Source organism: Zophobas morio, unplaced genomic scaffold, assembly GCF_036711695.1.
Source record: "Zophobas morio isolate AGI-343-1 ecotype UQ-CSIRO unplaced genomic scaffold, CSIRO_AGI_Zmor_V1 ptg000044l, whole genome shotgun sequence".
Taxonomy (NCBI): Eukaryota; Metazoa; Arthropoda; class Insecta; order Coleoptera; family Tenebrionidae; genus Zophobas; species Zophobas morio.
The window spans coordinates 1,963,879-1,982,281 of NW_026972149.1; the positions used below are offsets into that span (position 1 = coordinate 1,963,879).

The window sequence follows — 18,403 nt, forward strand, 5'->3', positions numbered from 1 at the left end:
CCGCATTTCCACTTTATCCCTTACGGGATTCAAGGTAAATTGTTAATTTTTCCCGAGAACTAACCGATTAATATTTCCAGGTAGAAAACTGTAAGAAGCGGCAATTTATGTCGACATCGCTTTTATTCCCTGGAATTCCAGTCGCTCCCATTGCAATTAATGCCATGGAAATGGACCTTACGTACAGTCTATGCAGAAATTGGGTTTAATGGCTTTTATTAAATCTAATTGGGTGTTCGTTTCTACTAAATTAAATAATTCACACGGCGGATTCGTTGCTTATGTAAAATTTTCAGTGACTAAGTACAAGTTTAAGTACGCGGTTCAGCTTCTACGTATAATTATTGAAACATGACTAATTTTACGCTGTAAACAAACCTGCAAAGCTTCTAACCACTCTACGTAGAAACGTTCGTAAACACCGCTAACAGTTGCAGCTTTTTATAACAGAAAAAAAGCACGCTACCGGAATGTATATTGCAACGCTGTAAATTAAAAAATACCACGTTCGTCCAAATACACCTTATTTATTTGGATAAACGCATCACGTTTGTGTAGCATAACAAAAACAACTCTAAAAACACTAAGAAATACCCGCCTGAAAAGAAAATAATAATGGTGTCGCAAGGATCATTGTTGATACCCATGATATTCACACTTTACACGAATGATCCAAAGAAACTTGTAAAAGTGTGAACAAAACCATAACAACAGAATTTCAAGTGCGAAATAACTCTGACAAGGGTCCCATCAGTACCAAGCATGGTGAAGACCATCTAGAATACCTCGGGATTTGTCAACGCATTTTCTTACTAGCGGTGAGCAATTGTCGTTACCTTTTTATTTTCAGCCGTGACCGCTAACCAGTCGCACGGTAGTCTGAAACAGAAATTATAGCCGAATCAATCGACGTATGTGAAAAGCTTGTGGCCAGAAAAGGATGCTTGCGAGACATCATGCCACCCGAACCGCTTCTGTGTAAAGAATTTCTTCAGTCATGCAAATAATGTTAATTAAAACTGTCTTCGCATAAACACGTAGCAGCAGTTTTTCCTACATCTACCTGGATGTCTTTTTCTAGAAACATTCGACTTAGAAACACATAATTGAGTTAAAGAAGCTGTTACAAGACTCACAACCCATTTTTAGCACCTTCCTCTCAGAATCATCTCGCTTCGGGCCATCTACGACCACAATCATTTTTCCGATTCTGTTATGAATATTGCTTAGTCGTGGTATAATTGCAAGCGAAACTTTACGTCCTGTTTTGTCCAGTAATTTTTAGTGCCGAAGGGAAATTTTGGCAAAAATGAACAATGTTGATAGTATGTCTGAATGTGAAGTTATTTGTTACTGCAAGGAAAAATTTTGGTTGAGTTGAGTCATGGTCAAAATTAGATTACGACGGTATAAAGCTAATTCTTGCCCCGTGGCGCTTCAGGTTGCTTAATAAGCTTTAGAAAACTGAGCAACCTGGTGGAAAACAGCTTTTTCGCAAAAGTCGTGTCTGCCTAAAAATGTAAACTATTTACGCTATAGAACGACACGTAAAGCGAAATTTAAGGCGATTAAATGTCGGAGGTGAGTATTATTTCAAGTGTGAGTAAGTCCAGAATTCCAGTAACGCGCTAACTGATTTTGATTTACTTTGGAACTGTCATCATCTTCATCTTCACTGTTTATCTTGATGCACTTACCACTCTTCCCTTTCGATCTAAACCATTTGGAATTTGTTTCGCAATCGATTAGAGGTTTCGTGAACAGAAATACTCTAACGAAAAAGCTCTACGTAGTTGTGTGTTGAAGTACGTACATGATATGAGTGGAAAAAAGTCGGCAGGTTTCGTCAGATCAAGGTAGACGCATAGACAAACATGTCTTCGTTTTCGGCTTTGGTATCGCTGGAGCAACGGAAGTGCTGGGATAAAAGTGAAACAACAAAGATTTCTAAAAATGGTTCGGCTTAGGAATGTGTGGCATCATGGAACGGATATAGTTCAGTAATGTATCGATTGTGGTACGAGAGCAATTTAGAATATGTGTCTTCTATTTATTGCTTTAGTTGTTTAGCTACAAAGTCAACGTTTATATGACTAGCGAGTAAACAGTTTCGCCTTTATTTCGACTTTATTCTGGAAGCTCCAAGTTACGCTTACGGCAATGTGATTCATATGTCTAAGTTGAAACACGTTTTCATTCATAACATTTTAAACTGTGAAAATAAAACACAGATCCTTTATTTTTAGTGTTTTCTATATTTTTAGGACGACCTATTCAATACGTATTATACGAACGTATTTTTACCCCTTAGTTACAGGTAACGTGACGTCAAATGAAAGTATTTGGAATTATTTATTTTATTTTCAAACATTTAGCCGCAGCTTTTCTGTAAGCACATTCTTAAAGGAGTTGATAAATAACGCGATGCAAACGTTCAGCGACAAGTGAAAGGATAGTTAGCTGCTGCTGCAACCAAATTGAAAACACTCTTTCACCGCATATCCTCGGCAAAGCCACAATTAGCTCAATTTTGAAAGCAACCAATATACTTTGACAGCTTGAGAGATTCCTTCATTAATAGATGACCAGATGCACGGCTTTCGGCTTTTTTTTCCGCATAAAAGCGACCAACGTGAAGTTTTTGCGTTTTAAAATAACATTAATGATGACTTCTTCGGTGGCCACATTTACACAATCATTAGTTATGGAGATAAATATAAAAGGGTGGCAAATATTTACGAAAACTGGCGCCTGTCTCTAAAATTCCTGTCGCATATTTCCTCATAAAATTTTATGAAATAACAAAATATTCGAGAAAACCTTTAAAAAATAGAAGCAGAAGCTTATTCTGACGAATGCGAATATTTTCGTGATTCACAAAGCCAAGTTCCATTGTGAGTAGGTTGTCCGTCGAACTGATTTCAATAAATTAAAATTAACTCAATATTTCCACTTATTTATAACTCGCAATATAACTCATATTTAAGCTATGTAAATTACAATGTATTGATGACCAAAAAAACTCTGATCTAAACCTACAAGACGTCGACAACTCTATTCGGAGATACTTATCATAAATTACATGGACGTCCGTATGTTAACAACTATTTAATTCCTGAAGCTCAGGCGGTTAATATTTCGACACCAAAATTGATCGCCTGAGATTGTTTACGCTGATTTAAGAACGTGAAAAATTAACGGATATCAAAGACCTATTATCAGCTTAATTCGAATTCTTTCATAAATTAGTCATCTCGGTCTCTTTAGCACTGGGATTGTCACTCCGTGGTCCTTAAAATGTCATATAAATTCGCCACGCCCACACAATCACGATAATTTACCATGAATAGCTTAGCTGTTAGCACCTATTTAAGAGAATTATTAAATCTTAATCCGCAAAATCCTCAACCGCCGTTAGCGTACCCCAGGGGACCACCTTGCGGTCGTTTCTTCGTACACCGCGTCATTATAACAATGCACAAATAATAGATCATTGCACATCCAAACGGTATTTTCGAACTTTCGACCACCAAAAGCGATAGCATTCCCCGGATTCGAACGTGCGTGATATTTTTAAAATTTTCCGAAAATTTCTTAGTCATCAACCCCATAAATAAGCTATCGCAGGAAATAAAAAATGACAAGTCTACCTAAAGGAATTCTAAACAATTAGAAAAGTGGATGATGTCATAGTCGAATTCGAAGTTCGAGCAAATAAACGCGACCACTTTCAATATTTGATAGAACTATCAAAACATCGGAGTTATTTTTTATGTGACCCAAATTTTACAACGTCAATGATCACGAGAAGCTAAAAAGTTCAACGAACAAGTTATTCGTTGGCAGTGTTGTCTTCTTTTTACCGTCAGCATAAAAGTCTCTATTCTTGTTTTATTATACACAGTTTATGGATGCTTTAATAATTATCAAATCGTATTTTAGTGCCTGTTCATAAGTTATTCATAAGGGTTAGGATGCAGGTAAAAATCGAACTCCTGCAGTGCTACCAATTGGCTTTATTCGGGTTAAGCGCCCTGCTGCTCACTTTTAATTAAAATTAAAAACTATACTGTTGAAAAGCATGTCACGTTTGATATATGCAAATTTGGAAGCGACAATATCCAAAGTGAAATTTTAATTACTCATTCCCACTTTTGTCGACTAGTGTAGCTCTATTTGAGAAAAGCGTCTTTTGACTTCATTGTATAATAATAAGTTGGTCTGTTTAAAGCAATTTGAGTGGGTATTGAGAGATGTAAAATATAAACATTGGGGTTTATTTTTGTTTAAAAAACACCTTGTGATCACAGAAATATTACTTTAAGATCAAACTTCGTCTTTACACGCATTAGTGACGCCAAAAATCGATTTTGGAAAATTTTACACAACGTGGTGGAAATTTTCTTGGAAACAACACTAACGAAACAAGTTTCCCGCAACCCAATTTCCTTACCTTTCCAACAATACCTGTGTCAATTGTTTTGGATACGAAAAAAATCGAAAGGTCGTTGACCCCTCACAATATTAAGCACATTCTTCTATTACTCAAAATAATTCCCCAAAGAACCCTGATTTCCAGCACGCAATCATCAGTATGAAAACAAATCAATTACGCACTCAGCTAAATCAATTTATTATGTTGGTACTACGAAAACTAATAAAATAGCAAATAAATAGTTATTTCTTGTACGTGCATCCATTTCAGCGCTACCACTTTAACGACCGTAAAGGTAACTACGTCTAGTGACAATGACCATTCAACCTACAGTGCTTTTCATAAACGACCGAGATTTGTGTGACCTTGATCTAGTTCAAGACATTAGAACTCGACACAGCAGTTGTCATTAGTTTTGTTCGAACAAAATATGCATTTCTTTTTTTTTTTAATCGACGATATAGTAGAAAATTAGCATATTAGTTTCAAGCAATAAAAATGTATGTGTAAATTGTAACTGTTAAAGCAATATAAATTTGAAAGTATAATTTAAAAGCGTGTAATCATTAATTGTTTTGTTGAGCTGTCTGAATTTAAAATCAGGTCCACTTCTTTCTTACTAGTGCATCTAAAATGATAATATTTTTCTCAATTATGAACAATAATTATTTAAATTCGCCGCAATTTAACGTGTCACTGTACATTAAAAACAGGTATTGGCAGGAGAAGTGAGTCGTTAAGAATCAAACGTACGGTGAATAAAATTTTCGTGAAAATCTTTGGATTATTAATTAGTCTGGCGCATCCACCATATTTGCATATGGCGGCGGTAATTGGCATTACGTTAATGGCGCCATAACGTACCCTGTTCAGATACGTAGGTGAAAAACGGTAATATCTTCTAAGAATTAGTCTCAGTATTAGAACAATTCACAATCGATATTGACAGAATTACGACCCAATTTCGACGAACTCGTTAATATTCATGCATGACAGAAATACATTGTGCATGAGATGAGCTTTAGGAGTATTTTATATAACTAGAAAGGGTATTTACACTTCCCTAGAGTTTTTTAGTTATTACTAGCTAAAAATACAGTTTGTAATGATGCCACACTGTAAAACTAGTCAACGCCTGCAAACTCATTTCAGTGCAATTAACATAGCGTTAAAGTCTGTGTGCTTTCAGTATATGTTATACGAGGTGTAGCATTAACTTTCAAATAAATCATGTCGGAACCATTGGATGAAACGAAACATAACTCAAAATATTTTACGGCGCCGCTTCGCAAACTGCTATATAAAAGAAAGTCAAGAAGAAGAATGTCCTTAAGTGTTAATTTTTAACGTACGTGGTAACGAACCATTAAACTGCTACTTTTTAACCAACTTGGTCAGAATTTTAAATTTTCTATATATAATAGTGGCGATTAATCAATAAATTAAACAGTTATAAATTTCAATGATAGTTAACTGGACATCACATTCTTTCACACGTAGTAAATAAGCAATAAAATCAAATTACTGCGGCTTGCAAGTTCGCCAGACTTGTGTAGAGTACAGAAATTGAAAAAGCAAACTTGACGTAATTCTAACCTAAGTCTAGTTTTTGACAACTGACGCAATTTTACCTTTTTTACGAGGAAAATATTAACATACGTATCAATTTCTAAAATTACGTGATTTTAAACTCCTTTAGGTGAAACAAAATTATAAATGAGTCAAAATGTCATAAGTTGCTTCATAGTGAGAGTCACTTTATTATTATCCCATTTATGACATTGATGCATTCGGATTTATATAGCTAGAAGGAAAATCGTTTTCTTAATTCTGAGAATAGATCAATCTTTGAAATTGAAATCACCACATTTAGTCATAATCCAGTTGCATAATTCCATTTATACATACACTATACATTCATTTCAATTTTTATTAGTTATAGTGAAATCAGTAAACGCTAGGTAAGAGGATACAGTCAAGTTTATTTATTAATTCCCCTCTATTCTTTTTTTTCATGAGAACTAGTAAAATTAATGTGAACGGTGTAAGCCATTGTAACTATGAATCAAGGTACCTACACTGGAAAATCATTGACCTTGTAGTGTTTCAGCATACTTAAAGAGTATTTAGCTCGCATTATCTTATTTACACATTCAGACATGACACAATGTACCGTGATAAAAAAAAGGATGGAACACAATAAACGTTGAAGTCGTTTATTCTTAAGCTACTTAGAATATGTATTAATGGCAGGGTACCTCCTCTTTTTACATAATAGATGTAGTAATCAAATAATGCGTACGGTCAATAATTCGTTTATAAACAAAGCCAGAGGCTATGTGCATACCAGCATACCAGATCAAGTTCCGCAATCCTTATGTTTCTCTGTTTTTGTACAAAATTACAAGTCAGTTTCTATAATTATTCGTCGAACGGGTTTTTCCTAAATCCTATAGACTTGTCGCTATAAAGCCTTTGGCAAATCTATTTCGTGATACCGGATTTAATAGATATATGGACTAACTGCTCCCGGAATTGACACCAATTTATTACTATTTTGATAGCCTAATAGTCAGATTTAATATTTGCCACGCCACTGACAAGGTGAAGAACGAAGCAAGGTCGTTACCGCCGACGCAACACAAGTACCGTTTTATACCGATTTTTTAAATATTTTTCGCCACTTATTTTATTTGTTATATAATTACTTTTTTGTTTTTGATTTTTGCGTCAGGGATGGCGTTCGTAAACTGTTTGAAGTTGATGCCAACTTGTCGAACTAGTTTTTAGAAAAACTGGATGCTTACTTACCTATAATTCGCTTTAAGTGGTCAGGTAAGTATTACGGATATTCCATTTGCGAACGTTTGGCTGATTCACTCTGTATATCACAAAATTAATTACAAGGTCACTGAATTCTCGTAACAATGATATTCTTTATTTATAAACAGTAATTTAAGACGCGAATATTTGTTGACACATAGTATAAATTCGTGGAAAACATTATCTAACTCAGAGAAATTCTAAAAATTACTTTTGTTCTTGATGTGAATAATGACATGCATTTTTAACAGTTTCATTTTATTGAAATATTTTCTCAAAATTATTTTTCGTGTCATTGTGAAGTAGCAAATTTTGAAAGTATTCATTTTGTAAATTACAACTTACGTGTCAACACTACATTGGAGGAGTTGTAAATTATAGAGAAGTAAATACATATTTGGAAAGGTGTGTGAACAACGTTTGTAGTTATATATTCAACAACCTGACCCAACAAGAATAGTTTCCGGATCTTCTTAACCGGAATAAACTAGTCTACTAGTGTACGAACCAATGTTTTCATCGTTGACAACAACAACAACAACAACAAAGTTGTTACAGTTGAAATTACACGATAATATATATAACATTCGATTCAAGAGGAACTTTGATCTTTTAATTTTCCATCACACTGTACTTTGAAAATTTACCTGCTAACGCTGTTTATTTGGATAATAATAACACCTGCGGTTTTATACAGGGTTTTCCAGCAAAAACTAACCGGAATATTTATATAACGGTTAAACTTTTTTGAAAAAACAACAATTTTCTCAGTTAACCAACCTTGTCATACTTTACATGAGCACTGTAAACGTACTCAGCAAATTAACAAGGCCTCAAAAAGTATATACAGAGTGGGTCAATAAAAGTACATTCTTCGATATCTATTAATAATAATAAATTGTTTTGTTTTTGAGGCACAACCTAGTTTATTGTAAATAGAACATGTTGTATCTTTCTAAATATTCTTATAGTTCATTCTTGAAATTCTGATGTACCGTCTTGATTTTTTGGCAGTGCAAGGGTTCACAAAAAATCATAATAGGGTTATTTTTAAAATCTGAGAAGAAATAAAAACGGTATTCCTTTTGTTGTGATGTAAAATAAATTGATTCTTGATATAAAGAGATATATATCTTATAACCCTATTTTAAAAAATAATAATTAATGAAACATTAAGCTAAGTGTCTCAACCTGTATATTAATTTGTGTCAAATGTATTCAAAATTCAATTTTTCCTTGATTTAACAACAGACAAGAAAACTAATATTGCATTAAAATGCGTCTTCTTCTTATTATTATTACTACCACCACCACCTTATTATTGTTAATATACTGCTCGTAACAATATTTAAGTTCTACTAAAAAAATATTGGTATTACTCGTTACTAACCTTTTCAAGCGAGATGTAACAAAATGAGAAGTGCCATTTAAAGAAACTGGGCTGATGTTTTCTAGTCAAAAAAAAAAATGAAGCTAAAGCAGAAATTGTACATTGCGCACGTTTCAGATTTTGGCGCACACTGAAAACATCGATATTGAAAAGTCATAAAAACAATTTTATGACATCTTAAAGTGTGTGGAACAATACACTTTCGAGTTATATGACTGTAGTATTAATTCCAATAAACGTCACAGTTGTTTACATACTGTGTATGATACAATGGTGTATTTTTTTAGTACTGAGTTGCTACCACGTAGGTAACAGTTGTATGAGTATGCGACAAAAGCTTTCAATTTGGTTTCATTTTGAAGAAAAAACGAAAAAAACAAATAGATATCAATAACAACAAAAAAATAATAATGAAAAGCAGACAGTGAATCTTTGATATAGGTAGGGATTTTTGCTATGTTACTAGTACCAACATAATTCTTTTGTTGATTGCATTTTTTGCATTATTATTACTTGCGATAAAGGATTTGAATTAATTCATTTTTTGCGTACCCTCTTACGCTCTAAAATTTAATTCATCGTATTATGAAAACAGTTTTGATAGTGTAAAAAATAATGATAAATATAGCATTGATGAGCTAAATGAGATGAAATCGTTGGTAAATCCACTACTTAAGTTCACACGTCAACTTTTTTTGTTAGTATTTACTAACAGAATCTAAACGTGAGTAAATATAAAATAAAAGAACAAAATCATGCCAGTATTAATCAACAGATTCCATTTAGCATTCAAGATTTTTGGACCCACTATATCAATTTTTATCTGGCTAAATACCATACGTTCCGGTTAAGATTTAGATGAAGAGATGCGCTACCGAAGGCCTCGCCGAAATGAATAAGAAATCTTCTTTTTCTTTAAGAGATTCAGACGATAATTTTGGTTGCTTAGCTCATTTTTTGTGGTTTAAATGGTCGGGCCCTCCTGATTAGTGAGCGTAAACCTCAAGTTAACTTGTCTAGATTGAAATGCCGGCCTGATTCACTCTCGTCTTTGATGGTGATGGCCTCAGGCTTTTGGTGGCTAGAGAAAGATAATTGCGAGCAATTTATTAAATGCAATTATAAGAAAAAACTGTAGCTTTTTACGATGACGTAAATGTCATGTTTGAACAAATTTGCAAAAAGTTGGAAACATAGGAAATTATTACTTAGTATTCTGTATGGAATTTTATCGACTTTTTGTTGTAATTTGTGAACATAGGAAGGAATGTCTTCCTGAGTCTAATTATCGAAATGGAAAAAATTCCATTCAAAGCAATTTGGTTGCCGGTCGCTGCGTGGCGTGGTAATAGCGAATGAGTCACACTCCGTAGTAACTCACATTACTAAAGGGCGACGTTAAAAGTTTGACTATTTCTCTGAATTGTTACCGTTAATTTATTATTCATACGCTTAAATATACAATGAGATAATTTGCATTACGCTACTTGTATCTCTAATTGTATGCCACACCGGATCTGTTTATATCAAAGACAAACGTAACGTTATTTTATTATGAGAAATCCCATAAAACATAATTAAAGGTATCATCAACAATAATTGCGGATTTTACCACGGATTTAATATTGTTTGCACCGTGGTATTACATTTTTTTAGGGATTCCCGAAATACATCCACACCGTGATAAAAGAAAAAAACTTATTTCAACGCATTTTAAATGCTTAATCCGTTCGAGTATCTGTTGTGAAAGCATTCAACAATTTAAACTGGTTTGAAGTAACTCGTATCCACAAAAACAACAATTAAATCAAAATTGAAAAGTCGCTCTATTATTTTTTCACTTCTATTATTAGAACGCAAGCGTAATAATAGTTTGTTTGGAAGATTTGTTTAGTTGTTTAACCATTGATTTGTTTGACAAGTTTCTACAATACGTATAGTTGACAAACTATGCGGATGTATTGTGGGTTGCCTATCCGTCTGTTAAAAATGCGACAAATTTAATGCAAGACCTACTACAACATGACTTTTTGACCATTTTTAGTTATTTATATTTAGTTCAAGGAGATTAGAGAGAGATAGAATATTTTTGTGTCAAATTTGTACAATTGCTTATGATTTGAAATGACCGCATAAATACTTTCGTACGAAAATGTCACTGTCAAAGCTGAAATACATATAAAATAAAAATAAACACATTACTTGCTTTGGTTAATCGTTTCGTACGAAATTGTCCCGAATATCCTGGTTGCGGTATAGCGAATTCATTGTTTTGGTTCATACCTGCTGAATCATCTTAGTTCGTTAGATATATTATCTTTTTTCGTGTGTAATTAGTGCTTATTCAATAAAACTATGAATTAATACAAAAACAGATTTGTTTCCAAGAAACACTTAATAAAAAATATGTAAAAATATACCCGGCGCATCCACCAAATTTTTAATCGTTATAATTTAATTGCTAACGCGAAAAACCATACCCAAACAACAATAATCACTATCAAATGGAAAGAACTTTCGTTGCTGATTTTTTGGGGTTAGTGTGATTTAGCAGAGTGAAGTAAATGTTATTTCGCCCTGTGATGGAGAAAAATTTTTGTTTAATTTTGCCACGGCATGACGTTACCTTGAATCTTTCATTAATTTGAAGCTTAGTTAATCCCGTAAGTTGTATGTCAACAGAGACAAGGCTATAAGTGACATTCAATTTATTAAATTAACAGAGAGTTTAAATTTTCAGTAATGTGATTAATTTCTGGGAACAAATTTTCCACGAATTCGACTGTAAACATTGCTTCTTTGTACAGATCAATGTCGTCAAATAAAATACCACATTTTGTTGATGAACTTATTTAAAACATAATTTAAATTAACATAACTGTCTGAAATGAATGTAGTAATTTTGTTGTTTTATTTATAGTCAAATTATAGTGTCAACACGACACCTTAGACTAACTGTCGACGTGTTTCAACAGCTACGCTGTCGTTTGGTCAAAGCATTTTTAGGAAAAAATGAAATGTAAAATTTTCTGTCAAAATATCTACATTTTTGTTTAGTGTCATTTTTTAAAATATAAAATACGTGTTTTTCATAATTTATTTTTGTTTGTAATATTCCGGAAGTGTGAAGTTACAAAATATATAGTTACAAACCACTCCCAAGCGGACCTGTGGTAAGCCAGTTTCCACACGTGACGTAATTCTTTTAATGTGTAGATAAACCGATATTTCTGTGGACAGTTTTGTTAATTATGCGGAATTAATGCGTTATAATATTAACGAAAAGTGAACAAATGAACAGTTTGTGCGGTCGTAATTTGTATTCTGTGCCAAACTTCCGGAGTATCATCAAGCTCAATTAATAAAAATTAAAGACATTTTCCTAGAAACGTTTTAATTAATTAAGAAAACGGTTCGTGCACGAATTAGAGTGAGATCAACCACAAATTATCACAGGAAATTATGTAAAAAAGTGCGCATTTCGTTTTTATGTCATGCGAATTCGAAGTAGCGGGACGTCAAGCCCTCTACCGGTAACCAATCAAACCACGTCATTCTCATTTGAATCCAAAATGGCTACTACATCAACAAACTAATGTCGGCAAAATATTAATCGAAAATGTTATGATTTTATGGTGTTAGAAGAAAAAAGATGCAGTGCACTAATACTCGGCGATAAAAAACTAGTGACTGATACTGTTAACGCAGTGTGAAGGTTAGATCTGAAGTCAAAATTAAAGGCGCCATGTTCTCATGCCAAGCCCATTATTTTGGTATTTTTTTAATTGTTTGTGTATTTTGGAACAACAACGTTAATTGCAATGCGATCGGTGAGTGGTTTTTGTGTTTACGTTAAACAATGATAGGAAGTGTGTCACGGCGGGTTTTATGTTAACAAAAAAATTCTAGATCCAGAGGATGAAGAGAGGGCTGTTACTATTGAAGTGTTAACTTTTAATTCGACTCAACTGCCTTATGGTGAAAACGTGACGATAATCTGCAAATCGAAGTGGGTTGACAGTTTTATATTGTGGACTTTCGATGAAAGAAATATTACAGATGGGGAGAATGGGTAAGTGGTAAAAAAGTGTGAAAATTCTCGTTTGGAACACTTGTTTTAGTTTTAAACTGGAAATGGAAAGTGAGAACATCAACACAAAGTCGGGGAAGAAGTCAGAAGTTTCAATTTTACATATTGTGAATATCGATCTGAAACATGTTGGAGATTATAAGTGTCACAGTACCCACAAACTCGAACTTGCTTTGGATTTTTGTAAGATAACATTGAATGTTACACTACCTGCACAAATAGTACAAATATCACCCCCCATACACACAAAATTACACCAAAACATCGATTTGTATTGCGTTATTAAAGGATATCCAATTGAAGATATTAAATGGTTCAAAGATGATGAACTTCTCCCATCTGACTTATGGACAGTCAAAACCATAAATGAAACACTGAAAAATACAACACTAACTGTTAGTGAAGTCACCAAAAAGGACAACGCTACTTACACTTGTTTAGCTTCAAATGGTCACAATACAGTCAACTCGTCCTCGGCTATATTAGTACTGGATAAACCACAAATAACCATTGATTTTGTGAAGGCAATAGGAATTAATAAAGTCTACTTAAACTGGACCGTGAATGACGGAAACGACCCCAAACACTTAAAATACACAATCCAGTATATGTTATCAGGTGACTCCAACTGGATCTTCTTCCAAAATAAAATTGACGAAAAAGCAAGATCGTACGTTTTGAAAGACATCTTCAAAAACAACACTGAATGCACTATTAGAATAAAAGCGAAAAATTCAGAGGGCGAGAGTCAGTACTCGACGAGCACTCCAGTGCGCATGCTCTCTGAAGACCCGGTTTTCATACCTGAAGTAAAAGTAACAGGTGTGACAGTCAGCTCAATTACAATCAGTTGGAGTACTCCAACTGATGATCTCAAGGATCACGTTCAGTATTATACTTTGTATCTAAAAACAAACAATTCTTCATTCAATGCCATTCACCCCGTTTCAAAGGAAAATTATCACATGTTTTCCGAGCTGGATCCCGCGACCAACTACAATTTCCAAGTTGCGGCATGCAGTGAGTATAGCCAGACTTGCGGTCCTCCGTCTGACGTTGTCAATGGTACAACAATGGACGGGATTTCTGGACCACCGTCAAATCCGACAATACAATGCCGCTTTGACAACATTAGTCAAATTTCGTTTGTGCATATAACGTGGCAAGCACCAATCAAACCACACGGGATGATTTTGTATTACCATGTAATGTCAATAGAGTGTTTGATATACCAAGGGTAATGGTTAAGTTGTAGGTTCACCTAGAAGGTAGCGCTACCTTTATCAACGACCAAGGTGTTGTAGAACACACAACGTGGGGCCCAAAATTGAAAAGTGTCAGTGAAAACACTTTCAATACTCGTTTTAATAATGTTTCTGCCAATACTAACTATACAGTAAAAATTTGCGGCGTGACCAGGACTAAGAAAAACGGCGAAACCGTTTCATTACAATGTACAATGCCGTCTATGTTGCCTGATAAACAAAAATTGGCCCAGTTGAATTGGACGAAAATTGAAGAACAAGGGAGATGGTTGTTCCAGTTACATATTCCTAGAGTGTCAGAAAGAAATGGTCCTATTTGTTGTTACAGAATATATTTAGTTAGAATGGAAGACCAACAAAAGATAGCTGAATTACCATCTCCTGAAGACTTGTCAATTGTTTCTTATCAAGAAGCTCACAGAACACCGAAAGGGGGAGCATACGTCGCAGAAATGTTTACCAGGTGACATATAGTGATAATAGTGTGTTCATAATGATAATTTTCTTGGTAGTTCTGCTTTTCACGGGGAAGTATTCTTAGGAGATGAACAAGTTTACAATTTGTCTAACACTCAATGTGATGAATGCGTTGGATTGAGACCATATACAAGTTACAAAGAACTGAAATTTGACAATAGTAACGATACCGCAAACAGGGTTAAAAGAGAGGAGAGATATGATCCTTTACCACCTCATGATGGTACTCTTGATATTAACAGTAACTATACAGGTTTCATAGAAGTTGTTGGTAAGTATCTAGAACCACTCCTTATGTATACCTTGTAAGTTATTCGATGTTGTTTATGTGGTTGCGCCTGTGTGACATATGGTTTCAACTCCAAGAATACAACATGGAGGTAGAATGGGAGGAGGGAAGATGGTTTACATGCGTAATCGTGCCGCGGTTTTAACTAGTCCCTCCACAAAGCTGTCGTTTCCTCAACCACTTTAGAACAAATGAACCCAGCAGGTGAATAACGCGACGCTTTTGTTATCTGTAAACCTATTACGGAACGGAAACGACTATAAACCTCCAATTATTTTAACATTGCTACAATCTCCCTTCATGCACCCACCTCCATGGGATATAAGTACCATTTACATTTTCTAATTCGCGCTACAATCGGAAACATTGTTGTCGCTAATTTTTTCACTCGTATTTACGTGGAATTCTCTTTGGACAAATTCGAGAACTGGTCCATTTTCAGTTTATGGGAACAGCACCAGAGCATCGACAATAGCAGCGTATAGCAATTACCTAATAATGATGAACCCGGGCCCCGAGAATGCCGAAGTACCTAGAACAGCAACCCTCGGAACCCTAAATTTGGTGGTACAAATTTTGTGTGGGATCGTGATGTTGGTTCTTCTCTTACTAGGAGCGTTGTGTATTCTCCACCACTACACCAAGCAAGCGCATGCCCAAGCCGTGGAAATCACCTTTAGGACATCCCTTAGGTAATACTCCTAGATTAGGTTGCAACAAATGCTTAAGTGCTGTGATCAGTGACCAAATCCAATTAAAACACAGCAGAAAGTGTCAACCCTAATCTACTTAAATTAAATTATATTATCGTACATCTATTTTTTTGTTAATAATTGGACTTAGGCATTTGTACAGGAGCCTACGGGGTCGGCAGCGCTTAGTATCTCTAAATCCTCCCGATATGTGCCCAATTAGCAAGGGGGAACTCGTTTCTGCATATATCGAACGGCACAGGGATTCGGATTATGGATTCCAGCAAGAATTCGAACTTTTACCGGATAGGTTTTCGGATAGAACAACAAGATCATCGGATGCTAGAGAAAACGTGTATAAGAATCGGTACCCTGATATTAAGGCTTACGATCAAACTAGAGTGAAAGTGTCGCAGATTGACAGTATCGCAGGGTCGGATTATATCAATGCGAACTATGTATTGGGGTACAAAGAACGGAAAAAGTTTATATGTGCCCAAGGTCCTATGGATACTACTGTTAACGACTTCTGGAGGATGATTTGGGAACAGCATTTAGAGCTTATTTTGATGTTGACGAATTTGGAAGAGTATAGTAAGACGAAATGTGCTAAATATTGGCCTGATAAATGCGACGGTGATAAATCTTTCGGTGATATAACAGTTACTCACGTGCAAGAAACGAGATACTCAGATTATATAGTAAGAGAACTTAGGATCTGCAGAAATGCACCTGGTAAAGATAAAGAGGAGAGGCAAATTACTCAGTATCATTACCTTGTTTGGAAAGACTTTATGGCCCCGGAACATCCAAACGGTATCATTAAATTTATTAAACGGGTCAATGAAGCCTACTCCATTGAAAAAGGGTGCATTCTTATACACTGTAGTGCAGGTGTTGGTAGAACGGGTACTTTAGTAGCACTAGACTGTCTGTTGCAACAACTGAAAGAAGAGGAACACGTCTCAATTTTCAATACTATATGTGATTTGAGACACCAAAGAAACTTCTTGGTTCAGTCTTTGGTAAGTAAAAACCAATACTCATCCAAGCTTGACGTTTTCTCTCCAGAAACAATACATATTTATATACCGCGCTCTCATGGAAGTCGCGCAATACGGGGATACCGAAATTGCGACGAGCAAATTAAAGACGACTGTAGACAAATTAAGACAGTGTGATAAAGACAAAGCGAAATGTAAATTAGAAGAAGAATTCGAGGTGGGGTGGTACCATTTTAGCGCTTTTCATAATTTTCGTTTTTTAGAATATACTTAATGCGTTCGAAGATCGCAAATCTTGTTCCGTAGCGAAAGGTGACGAAAACAGGGAAAAGAATAGATCGGACGTAGTCATTCCATATGATAGAAACAGGGTTATATTAACTCCTCTATCTGGTAAAGAACATTCCACGTACATTAATGCCTCCTTCATAGAAGGGTATGACAATACGGAATCGTTTATCATAACTCAAGATCCGACAGAATCGACTATCAACGACTTTTGGAGGATGATCTCTGAGCAGGGAATTAGTGTCATAGTTATGCTGTCTGAGTTGGGCGAAAACAAATGTCCGCGGTATTGGCCAGACGAAGACGAAAACACCTACGACCAAATCCACGTTCGGTACGAACAAGCGGAAAGTTGTCCGTATTATACAAGGCGCGAGATGTTTGTTAAGGGTAGGGACTGCGAAGAACATAGAGTTATGCATTTGCAGTATCATGGTTGGCCGACGGTAGATGGAGAGGTAAAGTTAACGAACGACTTCGGGGACACTATTTCTGTAATTTATGACTTTCAGGTACCTGAAGTAACGCGAGGGTTAATAGAGTTAGTTGATCATGCCCAATCCAATTTAGTCCATAACGATTGTTCGCCATCAATGGTGGTCCACTGCAATTTGGGTTCAGATAGGAGTTCTATGTTTGTAGGACTGAGCATTCTCGTTCAACAGTTACGTACTGAGAAGCGTGTTGATGTATTTACAGTAACAAGAAAGTTACGTTCGCAGAGAAATGGACTCATAAGTACATATGTAAGTAAAATTTTGCGACGTTTTGTGAATAATTAACGCAAATTGATGTTACAGGCGCAGTATGAATTCTTACATCGAGCTATTGTAAATTATGCAGAACTACACGGACTTTGTGACTCATAATATGTTATTCTTGGTGCCATAATGAGTTTTTATATTCCATTTTAAAAATTCCACGATAACCTTACTATTTAGATATTTTTATAAGTAACATGAACAATTGTAAGTCGTTTTTATATCTTTTATCAAATTGTTTCTAGTTAAAAACCAAAACTTTTACTTTACAAAAAAAAAACCAAAGTTTGCTACGGTGGTCTCGTTTATAAAATATAATTAATTTTATTGTCAAAGTTAGATTAAGAACTCAGCTTTGCTCAAATATATCATTTAATCTCACAACACAATCTCAAGCGAAGAGGGTTGTATTATGCATAGAAAATTTTCCATGTGAGTATATTTAAATTAATAATTATGTTATACGTAAATGTGTAATTATTAATTCAAATTTTCTACGTTGTGTAACCCTCTTAAGTCGATCACACTACATCAAACACATTTTTTTTTATACGCGAGCAATAAATGGAGATTATTTCATCACCAATGATATTATTTTGTGCTTCTCACTTTATTTATTTACACATTTTTGAAATTTTATTATAGGAAAATAATACTGATATAGCCTGCTTAATATTGTAGTGCTTTTGTTTACTAAATGTACTGTGTAAAAACTAAAAAAAAATACTTTAACTTGTGTATGTCAATTTGTATGTCATAAAATTGTGTGTATATATTTTAAAATGATTTGCTCTTTGTATTTAGGAAACAAAATTAAGACTGTACATGCATCTACTGCAATGAAAGTATTTATTTATATACATTTTATTTTTCTCTTTAAATTTTTATG

The 18,403-nt window shown here is 34.6% G+C and overlaps 1 protein-coding gene across 3 annotated transcripts; it reads left to right on the forward strand.

Annotated features, from left to right (window-relative positions):
- The first annotated feature begins 11,962 nt into the window (after positions 1-11,962).
- On the forward strand, positions 11,963-18,354 carry LOC135141185 (tyrosine-protein phosphatase 69D). Of its 3 annotated transcripts, none has more exons than XM_064072031.1 (11): positions 11,963-12,478; positions 12,558-12,720; positions 12,770-13,943; positions 13,994-14,466; positions 14,516-14,751; positions 15,212-15,461; positions 15,685-16,486; positions 16,533-16,682; positions 16,729-17,211; positions 17,266-17,499; positions 17,554-18,354. In XM_064072031.1, the coding sequence occupies exons 1-11, from the start codon at positions 12,394-12,396 to the stop codon at positions 17,620-17,622; spliced, it is 4,119 nt and encodes a 1,372-aa protein (XP_063928101.1). In that variant the 5' UTR covers positions 11,963-12,393; the 3' UTR covers positions 17,623-18,354. The 3 variants fall into 3 exon arrangements, with proteins under 3 accessions (XP_063928101.1, XP_063928099.1, XP_063928100.1); XM_064072029.1 differs by having other exon boundaries at positions 11,964-12,478; positions 15,613-16,486; XM_064072030.1 differs by having other exon boundaries at positions 11,964-12,478; positions 15,625-16,486.
- The last annotated feature ends 49 nt before the right edge of the window (positions 18,355-18,403 follow it).

Excerpts from the sequence above, each read along its gene's own strand:
- LOC135141185 (XM_064072029.1), top strand. The coding sequence starts at position 12,394 with ATGTTCTCATGCCAAGCCCATTATTTTGGTATTTTTTTAATTGTTTGT. Across the intron at positions 14,467-14,515 it reads GTCGCAGAAATGTTTACCAG|TTCTGCTTTTCACGGGGAAG; the intron begins GTGACATATAGT and ends TTTTCTTGGTAG. Across the intron at positions 15,462-15,612 it reads ACCTTTAGGACATCCCTTAG|GCATTTGTACAGGAGCCTAC; the intron begins GTAATACTCCTA and ends AATTGGACTTAG.